Source organism: Phoenix dactylifera, chromosome 4, assembly GCF_051530095.1.
Source record: "Phoenix dactylifera cultivar Ajwa chromosome 4, Ajwa_hap1_PhDact_Kaust_v1.1, whole genome shotgun sequence".
Taxonomy (NCBI): domain Eukaryota; kingdom Viridiplantae; phylum Streptophyta; class Magnoliopsida; order Arecales; family Arecaceae; genus Phoenix; species Phoenix dactylifera.
Window position 1 is genome coordinate 50,083,759 of NC_143193.1, and position 21,716 is coordinate 50,105,474.

At 39.0% G+C, this 21,716-nt stretch overlaps 2 protein-coding genes across 8 annotated transcripts in view; one reads left to right on the forward strand and one right to left on the reverse strand.

The window, feature by feature from the left end:
- The first annotated feature begins 5,417 nt into the window (after nt 1–5,417).
- Nucleotides 5,418–17,367, forward strand: LOC103720514 (transcriptional corepressor SEUSS-like). Of its 4 annotated transcripts, none has more exons than XM_026809776.4 (10): nt 5,418–5,769; nt 6,173–7,544; nt 7,650–7,769; nt 7,982–8,030; nt 10,241–10,479; nt 10,589–10,657; nt 10,779–10,876; nt 15,044–15,137; nt 15,435–15,504; nt 15,980–17,367. In XM_026809776.4, exons 2-10 carry the CDS (start codon nt 6,507–6,509, stop codon nt 16,903–16,905), a joined length of 2,703 nt encoding a protein of 900 aa, XP_026665577.3. In that variant the 5' UTR covers nt 5,418–5,769; nt 6,173–6,506; the 3' UTR covers nt 16,906–17,367. The 4 variants fall into 4 exon arrangements, with proteins under 4 accessions (XP_026665577.3, XP_088576520.1, XP_026665578.3 ...); XM_088720394.2 differs by having other exon boundaries at nt 10,265–10,479; XM_026809777.4 differs by having other exon boundaries at nt 5,422–5,769; nt 5,866–7,544.
- Nucleotides 17,368–18,388: 1,021 nt separating this feature from the next.
- The window catches only part of LOC103720515 (phosphatidylserine decarboxylase proenzyme 2-like), a 36,965-nt gene continuing 33,637 nt past the window's right edge, over nt 18,389–21,716 (reverse strand). For all 4 annotated transcript variants that reach the window (XM_008810250.5, XM_008810253.5, XM_088720397.2 and 1 more), the window contains one exon: nt 18,389–18,847. In XM_008810250.5, the coding sequence (XP_008808472.3) occupies nt 18,698–18,847 (150 nt within the window). In that variant the 3' untranslated portion in view covers nt 18,389–18,697. The remainder of the gene's footprint in view (nt 18,848–21,716) is intronic.

Genomic DNA, 21,716 nt, shown 5'->3' on the forward strand with positions numbered 1-21,716 from the left:
AAATAAATTAGTGACTAATCTAAAAAATCATATTTATATGGCCATGCATATTATCCTTCTTCTATTGAACTATTCATTTGCTAATTCCTTCATAAACACTCCATCTGCAAGAAAACAAACACTTCTAGGTAATTCCTTCTATCCATAAAGAAAAATAATAATATAATGAAAGAAAGATAAAAATGTATAGTTATGCATAAGATTTTCATTAAGTTAGACTAGTTCATCTTTTTGAGAAGCACAATCCAACTCATCTCACATTTTCAAGTGCTAGTAGCATTTGACTCTTTGGCATATATATTCCAGGTGTAATGCTGGGTGCCAATTTGATCACAGGAAAAGTTCTTGCTATATTACACAAGGGGATTATGTGACGAAAACTGGCACACTACTTCCTACAACAAAAAATATTTACTACTTAAAAGCTACTCCTCAGTAAGCAAGTATGTGAAAGCTTATGAACATTCATAGACCCAAAAATTTTCAGGCAGTGCTTAATTGACTATATGCAAAACTTGTGCGGGTATTGAGGGATACGCCAATGTATGAATGCATAACCTTAAGCATATCAGTTGGCATGTTTTTTTTTCACTTTATTAGCGTACTATCAATCACTAATCTGTACCTTGCTTAGTTTCTTGCTCCATTTGCGAATGTCATGCCTGAATCAGGCCATTCATTAGGTGCACATAATAGGAGAAGGAAATATAGTGATGCTTGATCACATCTTTCCTTCCATAAACAAAAAGAAATAGGGCTTAATCTTTTTGATAACAACAAACATGACCTAATCTTGTTATTAGCAAAGCTTAATCACCACTTGTCACGAGGAGACTGGTACTTTATACAACAAGTGCATGTTTTTTTTCCTTTTTCTTATGAAGGCCAACTTCATAAATTATACAAACGTAAGGATGAAGGTGGATAGGATAATATCCATCCAAATCTGTTTCGTATCGAAATTTATCCGAATATATAGAAATTTGAACATCCTACTAATATACATATCTGTATCAATATCCGTCAGACAAAAATGGATATGTATATAGAATTATAGATCGAGAACTATCCAATCTATATCTGAATATCCGATTTATTTTATTTAATTTTATATGACAATCATGATTTTTTTAAAAAATAAATGATGACATTAATATACTATTAACTTAATCAATAATCTACTTAGTAATATCTTTAATTTTATCATTATAAAATTTAATTGTTCGATTTATATTCATATTTGTATCCATATTTTTGCTATTGGATTTATATTCCTGCTCGTTTAAAACAAATATAGATATAATTTTTTACATCTGACTAATATTCGTATCCATATCTATATTTGTTAAATAAAATAAATATAAATATAAATATATTAGTATTTGTTCAATATTTCAATTTGAGCTCTGTGCAAACCTCGGCCCAGCATTTGTTTTGGTGAAATAGTTGGGCCCTAAATTAAAATCCAACAATCCGAGGGAATCAACGGTTGCGATAATGCCATGCGTTCGTCCTTCTAGAAGCATGCGCCGCTGTTCAGGCAACTCCAATGCAGACAAAAAAGTTTGTTACGGAATCGGTTCGGACGTCATCTCAGTAGTTGCCGCTCGCTTTTTTCTATAATCATCCCCTTAAGCTGCGTGGGAACGGACGCGCCGCGTGTGCGGGACTCGCACGCTAGGTCGCGACCAACGTCGACAGCCGTAAACGGCCCGATGGCTACGGAGTAACGAACTCCGTTACGGAAAGGGCGGACCTTGACGGCGATATTGCGGTGACGACACCCACCGGGGCGATGACCGGCGCTTCCCCTAGTCTAATGGACTCGGATACCATATCATGCCGCATTGATGATGATGATGATGATGATCATGGCCGCATGCATGCCGTATGCGATCATGGCATGGTCATCATGTGGACACCGTTTCTCGTGCTCGAGCTGGACGCGGACCTCGTGTCCTTTTTTTTTAAACAAAATAAAGCTTTTAGGTCACGCTTTCTCGAAATTGCCCTGGCCTTTTTGGGATGTACTTAATTCCGGTGAGCTTACCTACCGAGAGTTTGGAAAGATGGGCGGAGCGTAAGTTTTATTAGGCTAACAGGGGGTTCGTGGAATGAGTCTACCCCAGTCTCTGCCTTATCGCCTTAATAGACCCTGCATCTACAACCGTTCGATCGTAAATCCGACGGTCAGAAATTACTGCATTATAAAGAAGGTAGGACACCCTATGGTCCCAGGACGAGGGTAGTTTTGTCATACTAAAAGTTTGAGGGGCGTCTCATGATTGCCATTGTCGGGGACACGTGTCGATTTGTGAAAGGGTTCTTATTTTTAGGCGGCCAAAAAGCTGGTTTGCGTTAAGACATTTATAAACAAGGCGGGCTTGAACCGGTCAGTACAAGTTTTTGACCATCTGATTAAAAAATTATAAGATCATTAGAACTTGGGTTGGGATGGCTCGGATAACGCTCTTGAAAATAAGAAGAATTGCTAGTTGGGTTTGGTGAATGAATTGGTCGGGTCTGGCTGCTGACAGCCATGGCAAGTCAGAGTCTAATGTTTCAAAAGCTAGAGTGGACCATTTCTAGTTCCCATTGGCTTAGGTTTGAGACCTATTAGGAGAAATTTATGGGTGTTTTAGGTAACATTGGTTTCAAAAGATTAATGATGGATTGCAAATATCCAACCCTAATACTTATAGGGGCGTAGGGTTCGCACCATTTTCTATTGATTTCAAAACATTAATGCAGTACCAAATTGTCGCAAGTCTAGGTAAGCGTTTGCATTTCTATCCCATTATTCATCAAGGGCAATAGATTTGCATATAATCTATTTTGGTATGTGTTATGCATGTGTGTGGAACCATACATAGCTGCAATTTACAATTTAGAATCTTTTAGTGTTCGTGATCCATATAGTCTTGCATGCTTTTAATTAGGAATAAATATATTTCTAAAATATTTTAAAAATTGATAGATATGATTGAATGTGTAGGAAATATTTTACGAGATTTTTTATATAAGTGAGAGGCTAAGATTTCGTCATGAAACCTAGCATTCTTATTCTCTCACTGCTCCATCCTTGGCCCACTCAACATGTTAATCTTACATCACACTCGAAAATTCATGCAACATATAAAAGATACATTGGACCAATCAGGTCCATGCATGATACAAGTAATCACCAACTTTCATATAAAAATACATGACACATATTCATTCTCATTTATTATATAATTAAAATCACTCTAAAATTAATACACGCTCGTTTTGAATTTTTGACATGTGGATTGTATGAAAAGGTGCCTTCTAGACTCTTAAATGGTCATCTTACAGCACTTTGCTTAGATCACAAGGGATATATGGGCAAGTGATTGTTAAGTTGCTCTACTTTTATCATTAAATTAAGATATTTTCTTTCTACCTAAAAGTTTTGGTGACCGTTGCCACTGATATGCTTGACCAGTGTGTAGTGAAATGGTCGAGTCGTGGTATGATGAGCCTCATGGAGGAAACTGTGGGATACCATTAAGTCAACTATTTCACCCAGTTGACCACGGTCTCAATACCATCTTAGATGACGCTTAAGGCATTGGGCTTTCTGCATCTTTGGGGTGGTTTGCAGCGAATGTTTGTATCTTATAATTTAACAAGTTTTGGCAATCACTTAAAATTTGACAATTTTGTCCAATATTTGTGCTAGTCTCTTTATTTGTTTATTTATTTTTAAAAAGTGATACCTTTATAATTGACAAAGGCTTCAGCACATTTCATTTCTTGAGCAACTATAGCATTCAAGACATTAACAAAACAAAACAAAGTTAGAGGATAACTAGATGGACCATTGCATGCTTTCATTCATCACTTTGCACCTCTAATTGTAAATTAATTCTTCATTAAAGATGGAACCAAGTGTTTGAGCAACGCATGCCCATAACAAAATTCGAATTAAAACATTAAAACAGGAGGGGGAGAGAGAGAGAGAGAGAGAGAGAGAGAGAGAGAGAGAGAGAGAGAGTTAAGAAGCACATAAATAGCTTGAATGTTACTTGAGTTTATAAGAAATTAATAGATCTATGAATATTTTGAATGTCAAGCCAAGCTATTGATCGACCACCAAAAAGGATCGTATACATGCCTCAACTCTAGCAAAAACTCAATGTTTATAAGGAACTTGCCATCCAAACCCTCGTATCACATCACAAAAAAAAAACAAACAATGCCGACTACTAAATTGAAGTTTTAAAGCTGATGCTTGAGCAAAAAAATATCAAATCATACTAGCTCAATCATGCACTTTGCATTAGTGAGAATAAAGTCCTTGCGTGAATGTTTCAATTATATAAGATGGGGTATCGACAAAATTAACCTTATTTAATTATTAGTTTCTGTTTATCTCCTTAAGAACAGCGATGAACTGATCGTAATGTGCATATTTTATTAAAAAAGAATTTTTACATTGCCTTACATTTTTGTACAGATATAGATATGAAAAAACTCTAGAAAATATTAAACAAGAAAATGCAACTTATTCTCCTCGCACACAAAAGGACTGGGTTCGATAGACGGCTGGCCTTCCGGTTTCGGTCAACCCTGGAGCACGAGGCCCACTTTTTCCGTTTCATGAACAATTAATTCTTCTAGAACAAATCTAATTACCTAAAAGGCTTCTCGTGTAACGCACACCTGGCTGCTACCAGGAGTCAGCTCATAACATCGCTTCTACTCTCATGAAACGAGACGCCTAGCATCTGAGCACCGCCAGGTGAGATAACCGACGCCGAATTTGCCTTCCCACTGGCCGAGACGCCAGAGGGCCGCAAAGCAGCCCAAAGCTAAACAAGACAGACCATCGATGGCGGTTTCGGTTCCGCATAGCGCCCCAAGTCTACGAGACCCGGTGGCGATGGGCATTCTATTTTTTGATTGTATTGGATGAATCCGTACTCGTCACTCGTCAGGTATACCAAACTCTTCGTTCCGTCAGCACAGATCGCAAAGCAGCTGTTGCGCGATCCACCGGACGGACCCACCAATCCCTGCCTCGAGATTCGCGCTGGCCCATTTGTACCTCTCGAGTCCAACCCCGTCTTATAATCCCTCCATGGCGCAAAACAGCTACTCTACATACGCGACCACAATTATTCTATGCGGGCGTCCGATCAGCCGTCCAACTGATACGGATTACGGATTACGTGGCGAATTCGCAATGAACCTGGCTGGTAGCAAGATTGGGCCCGGAAAAGTCAGTTTTTCTCGGTTAAAAGTCCGCATATATATTTCTATGCGGAAATATGTTATCCATCTCCGCGGTGGTGGGCATGTAGATGGATGGTTGGATGGTGTCATGCATGACCATGCATGATGGATGGTGACATGATTGCGGGTATATTAAATATCTACGAAGAAAATAGACTAGGAGCGGGGGGGTGCGGGGTGGGGCGTAAGCAGAGGAGGAATGAGAGGGAGAGAGAGAGTTTAATCAAATCTAATGGAATTTTGATGTCCGCAAGGACGGAGGGCTCTCTCACTCTCTCTCATCTCCCCTTCTCTCTCTTCTGGAGAGTGAAGAAAGGAAGCCAGAGAAGAATAATTATTTATATATAAATTTAAAGAAGGAAAAAATAAGCCTGGAGTTGGAAGGGAGGAAGAAACGGCAGTCGCTCGGAGACGAAATCGAGCTATAATCAACAAAGACGAAGAAACCCTAACCCTAGAATTCGCAAGCACTAGAATAATCTAACAAAGAACAGGCGTTGAGGATCTCTGGTGAGTTCAAGGGTTGTTTCTTTTTAGATTTTGTGGGACTTTTTTTTGTTGTTGTTTTGCTTTAGTCCCGTTATTTGTGAATCTTCATGCATTTAGATTACTTGGAGTTCTGTCGGATTTTGCAAGATCGGGGTGAGCTGGTGGTGGTGTTGGACTCGGGGAGGATTTTTATCTATATTTAGTTGGGTTTTTTCCTCCATTTGAGTGATGCTTCTGGGGTCCGAATCGGTGGAGGGATTTTACTTCAGATTTCAGCGCGCAAAGTGGAAAAGATGGCTGTGAGGGGAGAGGAAAGCAGTTGTTTTGGGGTTTAGGGGGGGTGGGGAGATCGGATTTTGAGCTGTCCTGCTTGTTTGCTTTCTGTTTCCGGAAAAAGATCCGATTTTTTTCTTGCTTTCTGTAGGTTTTTGTTGGATAATCTTGCTAAACGCGGGGAGTAGGGACTTGGGTTGAGATATCTGAGATCAAGATACTGACTTTTTGTGGGGAAATTGAGCGAAGAGATTGAATAGGATGCTGGGAAGCAGAGCCGCTTGCTTGGATTTTGTTTCCATCACTCGAAGTTCCTTGTGTTCCTGTATTTTTGAACATAAAGATTCCATCTTTCCAGTGGCGAGCCAAACTAGTATGGAACCATGGATCTGGGGTTCCAGATCTTGGAAAGTATGTTGCTTTAACTAGAAATCTGATCTTCTTCTGGTCTGTAAGCTTTCCATTCCCTTTGCTCCTCTCGAAAGATGGTTCCTTCGGGGCCTCCGACTCCCATTGGTGGGGCTCAATCTGTCTCCCCTTCCCTCCTCCGGTCGAATTCCGGCTTACTTGGAGTACCCCAGGCTGGTGCTCTCCCACCTCAGTCGCCATTCTCGTCCCTGGTCTCACCTCGCACTCAGCTCAACAATAACAGTTTGCTGGGAAATATCTCCAATGTCTCCTCCCTCCTTAACCGCTCGTTTGGAAACGGAGGGCCTGGGTCTGGTGGTGGGCTTGGTACACCTCTAGCAAATCTCCAACAGCGAGGTGGTCTTGGAGGTGCTGTTGAAATGTTGGGCTCTGCGGTGCATGATCCGCTCTCCTTCAACTCTTCATCCGGCCCAACACAGGGGCAGCACCTCCAGAATCCTACTGGAAACCAGCCTGGATCGGACCACCCACAGCCTCAGCAGCTTGAGGCAGTGCAGAACTTTCAGCAGCAGTTCTCTGTTCCTCACAACCAGCAGCAGCAACAACAACTTCGAGGAGGATTGGGTAATGTAGGCAACGTGGGACCTGTTAAGTTGGAGCCACAGATGGGTTCGGCAGATCAGAATGGTCCAACACAGCAGTTACAAACAATGCGCAGCATCGGTGCAGTGAAAATGGAGCCACAACAGCTGCTGCCTTCGAGAAACTTGGGGCCTGTTAAGATGGAATCCCAACATTCAGATGCATCAGTGTTTCTGCACCACCACCACCAGCAGCAACAGCAGCATCAGCAGCAGCAGCAGCAGCAATATTTGCAATTGAGGCAGTCTTCCCAGGCTGCAGCTGCACAGATGAGTCTATTGCAGCAGCAGCGGATGTTGCAACTTCAGCAGCATCAGCATCAGCAGCAGCATCAGCAGCAGCAGCAGCAGCAGTTACTCAAGAACCTACCTCAGCAAAGGAGCCAGCTGCAACAGCAGCTTCATCAACAAGGTCTTCCTGTAAGACCCCAAGTGAAACAGGCTATGTATGAGCCCGGAATGTGTGCTCGGCGATTGACTCATTATATGTATCACCAGCAACATAGGCCAGAGGTGATCTTCTGTTACTCTTGATTCAGATCTCATTATATCAGGATGTAGTTAAGTTGGGATGTTCCTTTTATTAACAAGCCTCTTGATTCCCTATGCTAAGCGCAGGATAACAATATTGAGTTTTGGAGAAAATTTGCTGCGGAGTATTTTGCTCCCAATGCAAAGAAGAGGTGGTGTGTTTCTCTTTATGGAAGTAGTCGTCAAACTACTGGTGTTTTCCCTCAGGTATGTTTAGTGATCAATGTAACCTTGTTATTACATGGCACTTGGTTTGTATGTTATGTTGGGTGGTTCCACTTTTTCGCTGTCCATTTACTGGAGATTGTAGTTGGTGTTGATAATGTCATCGACATGTATGTAGTATTCCAGCTCAGTTTGATTGCAATCAACACAGATTTTCATTTACATGCTCTTGAATTTTATCTGCAATTTTACAGGATGTGTGGCATTGTGAAATATGCAACCGTAAGCCTGGGCGTGGTTTTGGTATGTACTCTCCTAATAAAGAATTACCATTTATCGTAATTATCATTATTTGTAGATTGCATTTCTTTTTGCGGTGTATATCTTTTGCTACTCTATAAAAGAGCAATTCTTCTTGGGCTCAAAAATGGGTAAGCAACTCATTTAATTCCTTGCATGTCCCCACTCCAGTGGCCTTTCATTTTTCCCAGCTTCAAAAGCAAACTCAATACTTCCATTTATTTCCTAGACAGCTATCCATGCACGTTAATACTTCCTTTCTTTTGCTTTTTTCGTGCATGCGCATATGGTTTATTTTTTCGTCTTTTGGGGAGAGGGATGCTTGGCTTAAAAGTTTGTCGCCTCGGTATTGAATCTCGTATTGGAACCATCTTATTATAATATCGGTATGCCCGGTATGGAAGCCGAATCAGCATACCGAGTATCAGTATGCCACCCATAAGCATACCAATTCTGCATGGTACGGTTGGTTCACACCAGTACTGACTGATACGGCAAACCTTGCTTGGCATTGTATCATGTAGTCCTTTTTGGAGTCCAATGCTGGCTTCACCTTTATTCTCTACTCTCATATCTGTTGGTCTGCTGCTTCACTATTGTGGTGAAAGGAACTTGTTGGAGGATTTGATGGGATGGCTTTGGTGAGCAAGTAGACCAAGTTGTGGAAGATGTAGGTGTGGGTCATGGTGGTTATGGTGGCACCATGGTGGTGATAAAGGGGTTTGGGTTCCTGAGCTTCTCAAACAATTGGGATTTAATTATAGAGGGCAGAAAGATGAGGAGAGATTTAGAGAGAGATGCTGGGGAGGGGCTTGATAGAGAGGAGAGAGGTGGGAGTGAAAAGCAGGTTTGGATTTTGTTGTTAAATATTAGCGGAAAATAGAAGATCTGTGCTTAGAGAGAGGATAGGTATTGCCATTGCACCTGAGATTCTCTCCATGATCTCATCAATCAGAAAAAAATGTTTGCTCATCAGTTTTGCTTTTTTTCTTTTTGATATGATTTTATAGATCCATTTCTACTTTTCCTCTTTGAATATTATCTTAGAGAATTATCTATAAGAGTTTAAAAATTACATTTAGTGAAATGATGGGTGTCTATATACAAGAAGCATGGGCTATCAGAAGCTTTGCTGCATTCTTGTCTGTCATTTCTAGTGGAATATCAATAAGCATGTGCAGTGCACATCACTAAGAGTAGGTAATAATTAATGATGGGCATTATGTGTTAATAACTCTAACTGCTGTAAATTATAGGCATATGCTCTCATTTTATTTTTATTTTCTTGTTTCTAAAAGAGAAAGGTAGGGAGTGAATCAAGAAATAGCTTTTTATGTCAAAAAGAAAATCTTGAACCAATTTCTTTTCCTTCTCTCCATGGCTAATAAGTGTACAGGCAACCTTAGATAAGGTGAGGACACTGTCTGGCAACAAGCCAAGGTCTTGCCATTTGGATGTAATTTGTATGTACAATGGGTTGGATAGGTCATTTCATGCACTTTAAAGAGTTTTATTTTGTTTTCCTTCTACAAATTTTATGATATCATTGAGGAGTCCAAAGGAGGAGAGTAGAAGCGGAAATACCCTGAACGTATGTATATGGATATGCATGCGTCTATGTATAGACATAAGCAAGGTTTGCCATTTCGGTACTGGATTCCATACCGGTGCCACACTAGCATAGTGTCGGTACGGGTACAGTATGCCATTTTTTTGGCGTACTGAGTGTCGGTATATCATCCGTATCGGGTACTAGTACCGAATTGGTACGGCATACTATGGACATAAGTATACATTACTATACACATACGTATATATACATGTGTATATGCCTATAGGTATTTATGTATATATGTATATATACATGACATACGTACATATAATGCATATATAAAAACATATAAAGACATCCATGTGCGTATACATACTCACAAACATATACATATATGTACACACACACACACATAGATATATATACATATATATATGTATGTGTATGTGTGTATATGTATATGTATATGTATATGTATATGTATGTATATGTATATGTATATGTGTGTGTGTGTGTGTGTATATATATACATATATATGTATATGTATATGTATGTATGTATACGTGTATCTGTATCCTTGTTTTGCTATAATGACAAATGTATTGATTAGAATAGTTGTTTTTGTCCCTGGAACTCCATCTTGGAATGACTGTGTTTTAGTTCTTCACAATATTTGCTTTCCAGAAACTACTGTTGAAGTTTTGCCAAGGCTATGCCAAATCAAATATGCTAGCGGTACTTTGGAGGAACTTCTATATGTTGATATGCCTCGTGAGTATCAGAATGCGTCAGGTCAGATTGTGCTGGATTATGCTAAGGCAATCCAGGAGAGTGTCTTTGAGCAATTACGTGTGATACGTGATGGTCAACTAAGGATTGTCTTCAATCCAGATCTAAAGGTGAAACATCGAAATAAATGTTCTGTTGCATGCTAGATGCTTTCTTTCTTAGCTCTATACTGTGATTCTATTCAGTCAATTTACCTTTTTTTCAATGCTCATCTCCTAGATTGCTTCTTGGGAGTTCTGTGCGAGGCATCATGAGGAGCTTATTCCTCGAAGACTGATAATACCTCAGGTACCAAGTAATCTTTTATTCTGGATATCAGTTTGCAATCTCCTGCCCTATTTTTAGTTCTTACTTGTGAACATGCTCTTGTAGCTCTGGTTCATGGATGGTTTATGTTTTTGCTATGCAGGTAGGTCAACTTGGTGCTGTGGTACAGAAATATCAGGCTGCTGTTCAAAATACATCATCAGGCTTATCTACCCAGGATTTGCAAAACAGTTGTAATTCGTAAGTCCATTGCTTTTGTTTCATGTCAAATTCACCCATCCATTTAGTATTTAATATTTAATATTTATTGCTTCATATCTACTGCCAAATGAATTTTACTACTTTGACTATTCTTGAACACACATTAAATGAAAAAGGATCACTTGACCATTGTTAAGAGAGATGTGCATTTGCAGTCAGGGCTATAAACAGTTTCTGGTTATCTAATAACATGACTCTTAGAAAGCAATCAACTTTAATCCTGAATATGAGCTGATCATAATAAAATATACTTGATAAGTTATCCATTAATAATTTATTTATAAAAATGTATACCCAGTATTATGTTTTAGTGGAAATTTCACATACGTTAACCTCTCCACCTTATTTTTGCATTTTTCATGCTGATTGTATAAACCAAATTTTCGGTTTTAGATCACACCATCAAATGTATGGTAATTTGGGTCTAGGCTACTTAGACTTATTCAAGAAAAAACATTGCAAATATAAACATTCTAGTTGTTAAATTAATAACTCCACCCTATAATATTGCTTAAGTTTAAGAAAAGAGATGCTTGGGAGAATATTGGTATAAATTTATAATAGAGCTACTGAACATCTGATCATGGATCTGAAATCATTGAAACCAATGAGGAACCGCTTATAAATTCTGACCTGTTTTGACACTTATTGCAGTTCTTTTTACATGCGTGTGTACTGGCCTTGTGTACGTCCTTGTGTGTTTGTGTGCGCGTGAATTTGTATTTACAGAGCTTTGCCATTTTTATTAGTATGAAATGTTTAGCAACTTTAACTATCCAGGAAAGCTTTTGAGGCTTGGGGAAAGCATTGTAGCTTCAATTGGTTCATTTATTTTTAACTGCAGATAAGTTAAGGGTGACAATGTACATGGCTGGGATCTTTGTTCTGCATTGAATATTGTTCTAGTCTTCTAGAGGCAGTTGCCTAGGTGCCCAGGCGGCTGCTTAGGCACCAAATTGTCAAGGCCACGTAGGACCAACCCCGTGTAAGCCCTACTTTTAAGGGTTCTATTTCCCTTTTCTTTCTTTATTTGAACCCCATATAGTTAATTTGGGAAGGTAGCTGAGACTAGCACCAATCCAGCAGCAGCTGATAGGCTGACAAATGATTATTGTTGGGTCAAGCGACCATGATAGCCTAGGTGGTGGTGCTGACAATTACTGCTAACACTGGTGTTGAGCATGTGTCTGTTTTCCACTTTGTTCTTCCTTTCTCTGTTTCATACTTTCTTCTTTAAACCAGTCTTCATCTTCTTCTCGTCCTTCCTTTGATTGTGCTTCCTTTTCTTCCAGTATTGCTTCTTCATCTGGATGTATTTCCATGTTTTTTTTTCTGTTTTTCCCTTCCATCCTTCTTTCTAGCCTCTATTCTTCTTGCCTCACCCTCCTCCTCCTTGATGGATGTTTGCTGCGGCCCTGCAGTCTGTTTGCTGCTACTTGTCTGCCTTGCCTCTCCTCATCTTCTTTCTTCTTTCAGTCCTTGCTGGGTGTTAGTGCTTGTCTATGACCTTACAGCTTGCTGGTTATTACATGGCAGCAATGCTGCTGCTTTCCTTTTTCTCATGGAATTTGATCTTTCGACTTTTTAAGTATGAAAAAGAGGTTTTGTGATGTCATATATGATGATAAAAGAGTGCATATGTAATATGTGCACATACTTATTCATGTATATCATCAAAAGCGTGCATAATTAAGGCTTGGAGAGAGCTTCCATCCCTAGGTGGCTGTCTAGTTCTGCCACCTGGCTTTGCATTGGCAATTAGACTACCTTGGCAGTTGGCGCTGAACCAGTTTTGTGATTAGGTTTTTTATCCTTTTGTCATTATTCATGCATTAAATTCTTCATACTGTTTTAGCCCACTTTTATGATATTAACAGCTGGCTGTTATTTAAGTTTCAGCAATTTCTTAATTATCTTTTGGAGTGTTACTTATGTCAGGGCTCCAGCATGTTGTACTACAATTAAGAAGACTTCCCTGTCCTGCCACTGTTAATATTTTCAGCAATTTTGTAGATTTTTTGTCACCTATATTTCGGGGTGAAGGCTATATCAAGTAATGAAATTGTGGATTGGATTTCAAAAAAATTGCTTCATCTAATAATTGCATTTCTATTTTGATATTTATTGTTTTCATTTTTATGAGTATCATTAAACTGCACCAGCTAATCTGCTACTATCTTCTATAAATCAAGAGAACTCCAAGTGACCCGACTGCCAAACTTTGTTGGATGTTCAACCATCTCATAATTGCATGTAAGACAGAAGGCATGCATGGAAAGTAATGGAGGAAACAAGGAAAGCCAAGTATCTGAGTGGAGCAAATAATTGAAATTGGGATGCGGATGTTTTTCATGTGCATGGCATGCATCAAAAACTAGTGCAATTAATTTGAACATGTGGTGCACATGGATGAGTAAGCTAGTTTATCATTAACAGAAGCATACACGCAGTTGAAGTGACCCTTGTTATCTAGGCAAGCAATTGATGATAAAACCTTCTTTGCTTTTTATATGCTAAGGCACCTTTCTAACCTCAGCAGGTATTGATGTTGGGAAGTAGGGACAACATTTATCGATATAATCTATTTTCATAGCCTTTGATTTCTTTTCTTTTTTTTGATAATTATTTTTGCATGTGAGAGATAGTGTGGCCCATTTTATTTAAAGATTTTTTTATTGTTCGTGTGATTTTATAAATGCACAGTTTCAGGGACTATAAGTAAACTAAATAGGATACATTCATTTTAAGATGGGGAGTATTCATGGTGGTCTAGGGACAGGCATTGTGTCAATCTGGAGTGTCATGAATGATGCATGTATGCAGGAGTTAGGTTTAAAATTAGAACAGATGTAAACTTGTTATGATTTATGAATATGGATGCTGCAAATTTTAGTATTGCTAATTTAACCAAACTTTGATGCATTTATTAATAAAACCCATTTTTGTTTTCTGCCAGAGCACTCTTCTAGTTTCAGCCTGTGTATATGAATATAAAATTATGAAAGAAAATATGGACTGTAAATTAAAATTTGTCGAACTATCTGTTTTTGGATCTATATATTGAGATAGAAGTATGCACGTGCGCATTCTAAATAAATTTTCAGATAATGGTTTGTTTATGCATTGCGCTGAGATGAATAAGTTATTGGGAATGAATCTGCTGCTAGACATGTGATCTTTTGTCCATTGTATATGGTTGCATAAATGAAGAAAAAAAATCATATTGTCACTTCCAATCAAATAGGTAAGATTACTTCCATTTTCTGACAATATTGCACAACTCATACAAGATGACTGGTCCATGGCATGCCATTATTTTGAACAAATAAATTTCGTTGCCTTCAAATTGACACATGCTAGATAATTTCATATTAAAAGCACTATTGACTTGGTTAATGTGATCTTCCCATGCATCTTTTCGATATGGCCTTCCTCCAGAACTTGTTCTGCTTTTTCCCCTCACTGTTTATGTTCAGTGACCGTTGTTAAAGGTGCGTTGAGATGCAAAGCGACCTAGGCACAACCTTATTCTGTGTTGCCTGTGTCAAGGCAACAATGATTTCATCAAGGCGCTCAAAAAGCAGGCTTTATGTGCTCCTCCCTGAGGCACCAAGGTGCAAAAAAGGCACAGTTGTGACTATTTGTGTTGTGTACGTGACCCCTGCATGATTGCAAGTTTAGTTTGCTATGGTGATTGTGTGTTTCTGTGTCATATGTGTGTATGGCCAAAATCATTTAGGTGTTTAAATATGTTTTCCTGTCTGCGGTGTCCCTGTTATTTTTATTGCCATACATACCATGTTACCCAGAGCCTTCGATTTTGCCCAAAGTACCTGCACCTGACACCTGACACCTGACACCTGTAGACAGACATTGATATGGCACTTGGACATAGGTGCATAAGACATGTAAATATGCAACACACAGGTCGACAATATAAATGTGCATACACACAGACACACAGAGTCAGGTTCCATTTAGACCTTGTTACCTTGGTGTTCCTTGAGCCTTTAAAAATTTTGCATGTGGCTACTTAATGCAGAATTACTTTCATTAAACATGTATCATGCACTGAGTTCGTGTTGATTGATTTTCTCCCACTGATGATCTTTAAATGGATTCTAATTAAGATGCATGTCATTATAGGTTTGTGGCATCTGCTCGTCAGTTAGCTAAAGCTTTGGAAGTGCCATTGGTGAATGATTTAGGATATACCAAAAGATATGTTCGCTGCCTTCAGGTAGCTGCTCTCTTACTGCTATTATTTGAATCAGTGGGAAGAGCAATATTTTTGACTTTATTCATGTTTTAATCATGAAATACAAGTATGATTTTCTACTACTACATAAGTTTTTTGCATTATGTAAAATTTTTTATGTAAATATTTTAATCATAAAATATGTAAATATGCTCTGCTTGTTTCCTATACCTAGTTTTTACATTATGTAAAGCAACATAAGTGATAAAGACTTCACCACACTGTTCCTTGATCCATAACTGATTACAATCTTCTGGTTGCAATAATCTAAAATTGCAGATATCAGAGGTGGTAAATAGTATGAAGGATCTGATTGACTATAGCAGAGAAACAGGGACTGGACCTATGGGTAAGATCTCTCTGTTCTCCATCTCTATGTTATAGCTCCTCAGCAACATTGCACCTTTTCATATATGGCTGATGTTGATTTACTTCCAATATTATTTTCAGAATATTTATTAGTGTGAAATTAATTAATTGATTGGAATCTGATCCATGCACATTTAGGTTAGTTAATAAGTTTGTATATTAATTGTAGACTGGTAATCGCATGTAGCTTTGGATCATGTGGATTACATTATTCCCTAAGAGCTGCAGATTTACCACCATGTCCATGGAATCGTAGGACTTTGAGAGATGTGGATGTAAAAGTGTATAGGGCATAGCCATGTTACTATCATTTTGCAATGCCATGCATTCTGGAATATAGCTACACTTTGCCAAAATTAATTTTGTTTTTATCAAAATTAGTCTTTCCATACAATCCTGAATGCATTTAATTACCCTCTTGTTGAACATATCATTCTGTCCTTGCTTTGGTTCAGATAGTTTGATCAACTTTCCTCGAAGGAAGTCTCTGTCGTCGGGACTTCAAGCTCAGCAAGCCCAACAACCTGAGGAGCAGCAGTCCATTACCCAAAATTTGAACCACGATGATCAGAGCGCTGCTCATGCCGCTAGAGTGCAACTTGCTTCTGCTAGCAATGGTGGTGTTAATGCAAATAACTGCCTCAATGCTGCATCATCTACATCCACGTCTGCAACTACAATTGTGGGGCTCCTGCATCAAAATTCAATGAATTCCAGGCAAGAAAACCAGATGAGCACTGTAAACAACGCCTACAGTGTTGGGAGCACTGTTCAGATTCCATCTGCCAGCTCGTCAAATTCACTTCCTCAACCCAATCCATCTTCCCCCTTCCCTTCCCCAACGCTGTCCACATCTAATACCAACCCTGCAACTTCTCATAACATGACCCACCTAAGCTCCACGAGTTCAGCCGCGAATGTGTCTGCAATGCAACAGGTGACGGCACAGCCTCATGAAGTTGATCCAAATGAATCACAGAGTTCTGTGCAGCAAATTTTACAAGAGATGTTGATGTCCTCGCAGCTAAATGGTATGAGTACCTCAGGGAATGATATGAAGGGCATCAATGGAATGAACCCAGTTTTGAGTGGTGGGAATTGTATAGTTGGGAATGCTATATCTAACAGTTTGTCCATCGGTGGTATCGGGTTTGGTGGCATGGGTGGGCTTGGTCCATCAGCAACAGCTAGTGGGATAAGAGCAGCAATGTCCAATAATGCTATGACCATGAATGGGAGGATTGGAATGAATCATATCTCTCGGGATCCAGCAACCATGAGCCATCAGCAGCAGCAGAATATGGGAAACCGGCTGTTGGGTGGTCTTGGAGCAGCCAACAACTTCAATAATCTTCAGTTTGATTGGAAGTCCTCGCCATAAAAGTAAGATAGGGGCTGTTAACCCAACTAGAGCATGTTATTCGGGCAGCAGAAATTATCCCGAGTACAGGAGGGAATGTTACCATCAGACTATCGCAACCACGGCAGCAGCCACCTTGCAAGTCCTTAACTTCTTCAAGATGCCTCTTTCTGTACCAAGTTCTCAAGAGGCATATATAGTAACGTCATACAAATCCTTGTACCTTTTATTGTCTATCATCTAACTGTTGTTTGTAAACAATGTGTATTATGCCTGGTTCTTGCCAATACTACTTTACAAGTGGGAAACACGGGAAACTGGAGTCTGTACGACGGGAAGAATGGAAGCCTTGCCTGGCAGCGCCCGTTGTGCGCTCTCCACCATTTTGGGGAAATGCAGAGTGATGCATTTTATATGGATCTTTTTGTAACCTCTGTCCTCTTCCAAGGGTTTGTGGACAAGCATGTGCTCTATTTTGTCTAAGATGTTCGAAATCATAGGTTAGGTGATTCTTTTAAATGACAACAGAAAAATGAGAATTTGAGTTCTGGAAGATCTTCCAGTGAACAGGTCAATTTTGCGAAAGTTTCTTGCACTCTAGTCGTAAGTAACACGGTGAAAGGTACCAGCACAATGTGGACGTGCTGAAAGTTTTAGAATTTTGACACGGTATCCCACCGAACTAGATGCTAAATGATTCGAATGCCGTTAATCAACTTAGCTGGCAGGGTATGCTGTCTCGTGATGCAAGGGCAATTAACGGTCCTGTACGTTGATGAAGAGAGCTTTATGGTTCAAATTCCAAATGGATAGGCTAATTAATCTTTATTGATCACTCGACAGAGGATAAACTAGGTAAGGTAAGAGGTGTGGTTTGAGTAGCACCCCGGTCTGCCTTGGGGCCAGGCTTCAGTCTAGGTGGGGTAGGGCGGCGTATAAGATAAAATACATCTGGTCTCGATTAAAAAATAATAATAATAAAATACATGTGGTCAAAAAAGAAAAAAAAAAAACGTGAGCAACAAATCCTTTAGCCGTTCCATGACAAATACTAGATGGCAAGCCCCATAGAGACCTAGTGGCTAGAGGGCGTCTCATAGGTCTCTCCTTAGATGATGCAGAAATCGAGATGCAGGCATAACAATTACAGTCAGGAACTATGAGATCACCATGGTTCCAGTGCCCAAAATTCTAACACTGAAAATCTGCATTCAACCAACTATTGTGTAATTCAATTTGTGCACAATGGGAGCGTCATTTAGCATTCTGATGTAACGAATATTAATCTATAGAGGATCCAGGGATCATGCAAAGGTGATCCTCTAATTAAATACCTAGTTCTCCCAGCATGCATATCATGTGATGTCTTCAGAGATAATATCCCGTTATCTACTGCAGTAGGTACTAAGCTTATCCACTGCAAGAATCAACTGAAAGGAATAAAAATTTGTTGCATCTTTGCACCAAAAGTAAGGAAAATAAAAGACATCAATTGCACCATAGCTTAGTCAGTACCAAGTCCACTTCCTTTTCTGCACTCCATCAAGGAATTTAAAAAAAACTGACAAAATCATCATATTCTTTTCAATCATTAGCTTACATAACATGGAACTCGTTAGTGAACATAAGCAACAGTCATAAGATAATCTGAACAGAATCTGAACTGTGAACCGTCTTCTAGTTTTAGAGCACACAATACAGTACATACAAAAGGAAATTGCTTAAGATGTGTACACAAGAACTACATTTCTCCATTCTTTGATGTTCCTTAAAAGTCATTCTGTATTTTTCATCCTAGAGGCACTACCCTCCATTATGCTCCTAATGTGCAGTTCTCCAACCTCGGCATTTCTTCTGTGGCTTGTTTCCTTCTGGAGACACCCAAAGTCATGCCCACAGAAACTAGAGTTTCGAGTGATCTTTCACTGTTGGCTAGAAGATCTTCATCTATCTGTATTGCATCCTGCAAAAAGTGCACAGGGGCCATGAGTTTGACACAAACAACATTTAATAGCATCAAAAAGTACATCATCTTTTGTTTAATAAGCATGTGCCACTATTAATTGAGAACTATATTCTTTATCACAGATTGAATTATGATTCTAGAGGTGCTTGGGGCTTCATTAGGCCCTCAATTGCTTCTCAGATTCTTCGCTTGAGATCTCCATTTCATTCCTTAAATTAAATATGTGGTGCTATCCCCACAATTTTGTTCAAAAAAGTATTTTAAATATTAAAGCTAAACATGAAGTAGCAGCAGTGCTACTTTGTTTATGAGTAGAACATGCTAGGGAAACATTAAGGTCTAGTACTTCAAGCAGATTCAAAGGTATGATGTTTCAGCAAGGGCAATACACTTGAGCTGATGTTTCTTGCCTTACCTGATTACCTTTTCTAGTCCAAAAACAATCCAGGAAGAGATATAAACTCGCCACTGTGATTTGTCGTCTAACAATCTTTGACCATGAACAGATTCTGAACTTTGATCAAGTTTGAAGTCTAGATCAAGGTTCCAAGTGCTAGTGTGGGGCCATGTTGGTACCTTATGGGCATGGTATATTGGTATGGTACACCTATGCCATGTGCCGCTACGGGGATGTACTGAGCTTGTACTGGTAATGTATCAGGTTGGACTACACACAAATACTGGCTGGTATGTGTCAGTACTCAAAGCCTTAACCTAATACTGTAGATGGGTTCTACTAAGAATTGAGAGAACTACATTGCCATAAGAGTTCTCTTCAATGAAGAAAGGACAAATGGCGGCAGAACTGTGACTTAACTGGCAGACAAATTTAAGGTTTATTGACTTTTAGGGTTGGTTGGGGGTAATCTGGCAAGGAAAAATAAATCCCATGTCAGATTACCATGTTTGGTTAGAAAAAAGGATGAGAAAGATGATAAAACAAATGGTGGGTCCTATTGCCCATTGAAATTTGAGCTGATTTAAGTGAAGAGATGAAAAGGTGGGTGGAGAGATTGGAAATTCCATGGTCCAAGTTGGGAAGGTCGGTGTAAACACGATGCAGATCTGCGAGATAATGAAGAAAGGCCGTTCAGCACTGGGTCCGACCTGAAACTGGAAGAAAGTCTGCGTGCTAGACAATGTCCGACGTGGGACCCTTTGATACTTAAGTCAAGCAGAGATCTTAGAAAAATAAGAGAGATTTAAGAGAGAGAAAAATTTTGTAGATCAGGCATGGCCCCCCCCCCCCCCCCCAGCTTATCTGGTGGTTCCTTAGAGCAGTCATATTTATTTGATACTTAAGTCAAGCAGAGATCTTAGAAAAATAAGAGAGATTTAAGAGAGAGAAAAATTTTGTAGATCAGGCATCGCACCCCCCCCCCCCCAGCTTATCTGGTGGTTTCTTAGAGCAGTCATATTTATAGATGGAGCTCAGGGGAATCCATTAGAAGTTCGTTAAGGATGTACCAGCTTTCTATAGGGTTGGTCGTGAGACTACAGGTATATATTACATTAGATTCATAAAGAATAATATTTATTTGGTTTTGGCAAAAAAAAGATAGTAGTTAAATTAAGAATAAATGATGACTTTCCAAAATATTAAAATAAGGTCTCCACTAAATAAATATTTCACATGGAAAGAAAAACTTAGGACATACATGCATTAAGATAACAAGAATCGGTGAATAGTGGAAGGGTTTAAAAAGATCAGGTGTTAGGGCCAAGGAATATCATAGATGTAAAGCCAATAAACGAAAAAGAAAATTACATTGACTACACTATTAGGTGTAGTCCAGATAAAAAAAAGAAAGAAAATTGCAAACTATCAATTGGGTAGTACTGGCATGGCAATAAGAAAAAAAGAAATGTCCAATGTTGGGAGCTGCATAATGAGTTGTTGGAGGCCAACGAACAGGGATCACAATGAGAGATGGTGGCTTACTAGAAAAAAAATGACTATATGCCTAGGCAATAAATGTAACATTGGGTAGATGAGAATCAATCTAAACAAGGATTCAACTGATCTAAAACAATATGTATTGCTGAGAAAGAAAGTGTAAGCCTAAATTGGGAAGACAAAAGATTGCATATTTAGTGAAAGTAAACTGGATGAATAAAATTAGGGGCTTTTTTTTTGGACAATCACCACATACTAGTGTTATTTAAGGGATACTTTTATAGGATTGTACAAAATCTTAGTAAGTATGCAAGATGAGTATCCAGAAGAAATAATTGTCAAGAAGCACACAAGATAAAGATTAGAAATTGAATCAATACAATATTATGTGATAGAAGACAACATTGAGTCAGTAGACATGCAACAAGGACAGCTGGAAGAGCAAAATCTAGTAGGAGATCAAGGAAGCAAATCAGAGCCTGGAATGCATCATGATCTGAACTGCGACAATGCAATGCAATGAAAGGAACTATTGATGTAAATATGGATTTTATATTGACAAAAAAAAATAATAACTCTGATTAAACAAAGGTTTCTTTTGACAGCTTCCGATAGCAAGACTTTGTTAGTAGAGTGGGTGGGAACCATTAGAAAGGTGTATGATATTTCAAGGGGAAGATTATGGGTAACAATGATTTGATCAAATGAGATGTAAGGAAGCCTGCATGTCTTACACTAATTGCTTGGAGTAAGGATACTACCAACTACCAAGGCTTGCATCTCACCTGGATATTTGTTTGTACTAGTATGGGGGGTACTTACCTATATGAAATAACTGATATCTCAGCCCATATTATTTTGGCCGATGTAAACCGACATATCCTAAATTATCAGCTGATAATGATATCCAAATACAGCCAAGATCAGTCATTCACCATATTAAACTAATTTTTTAGTCACTATATATTC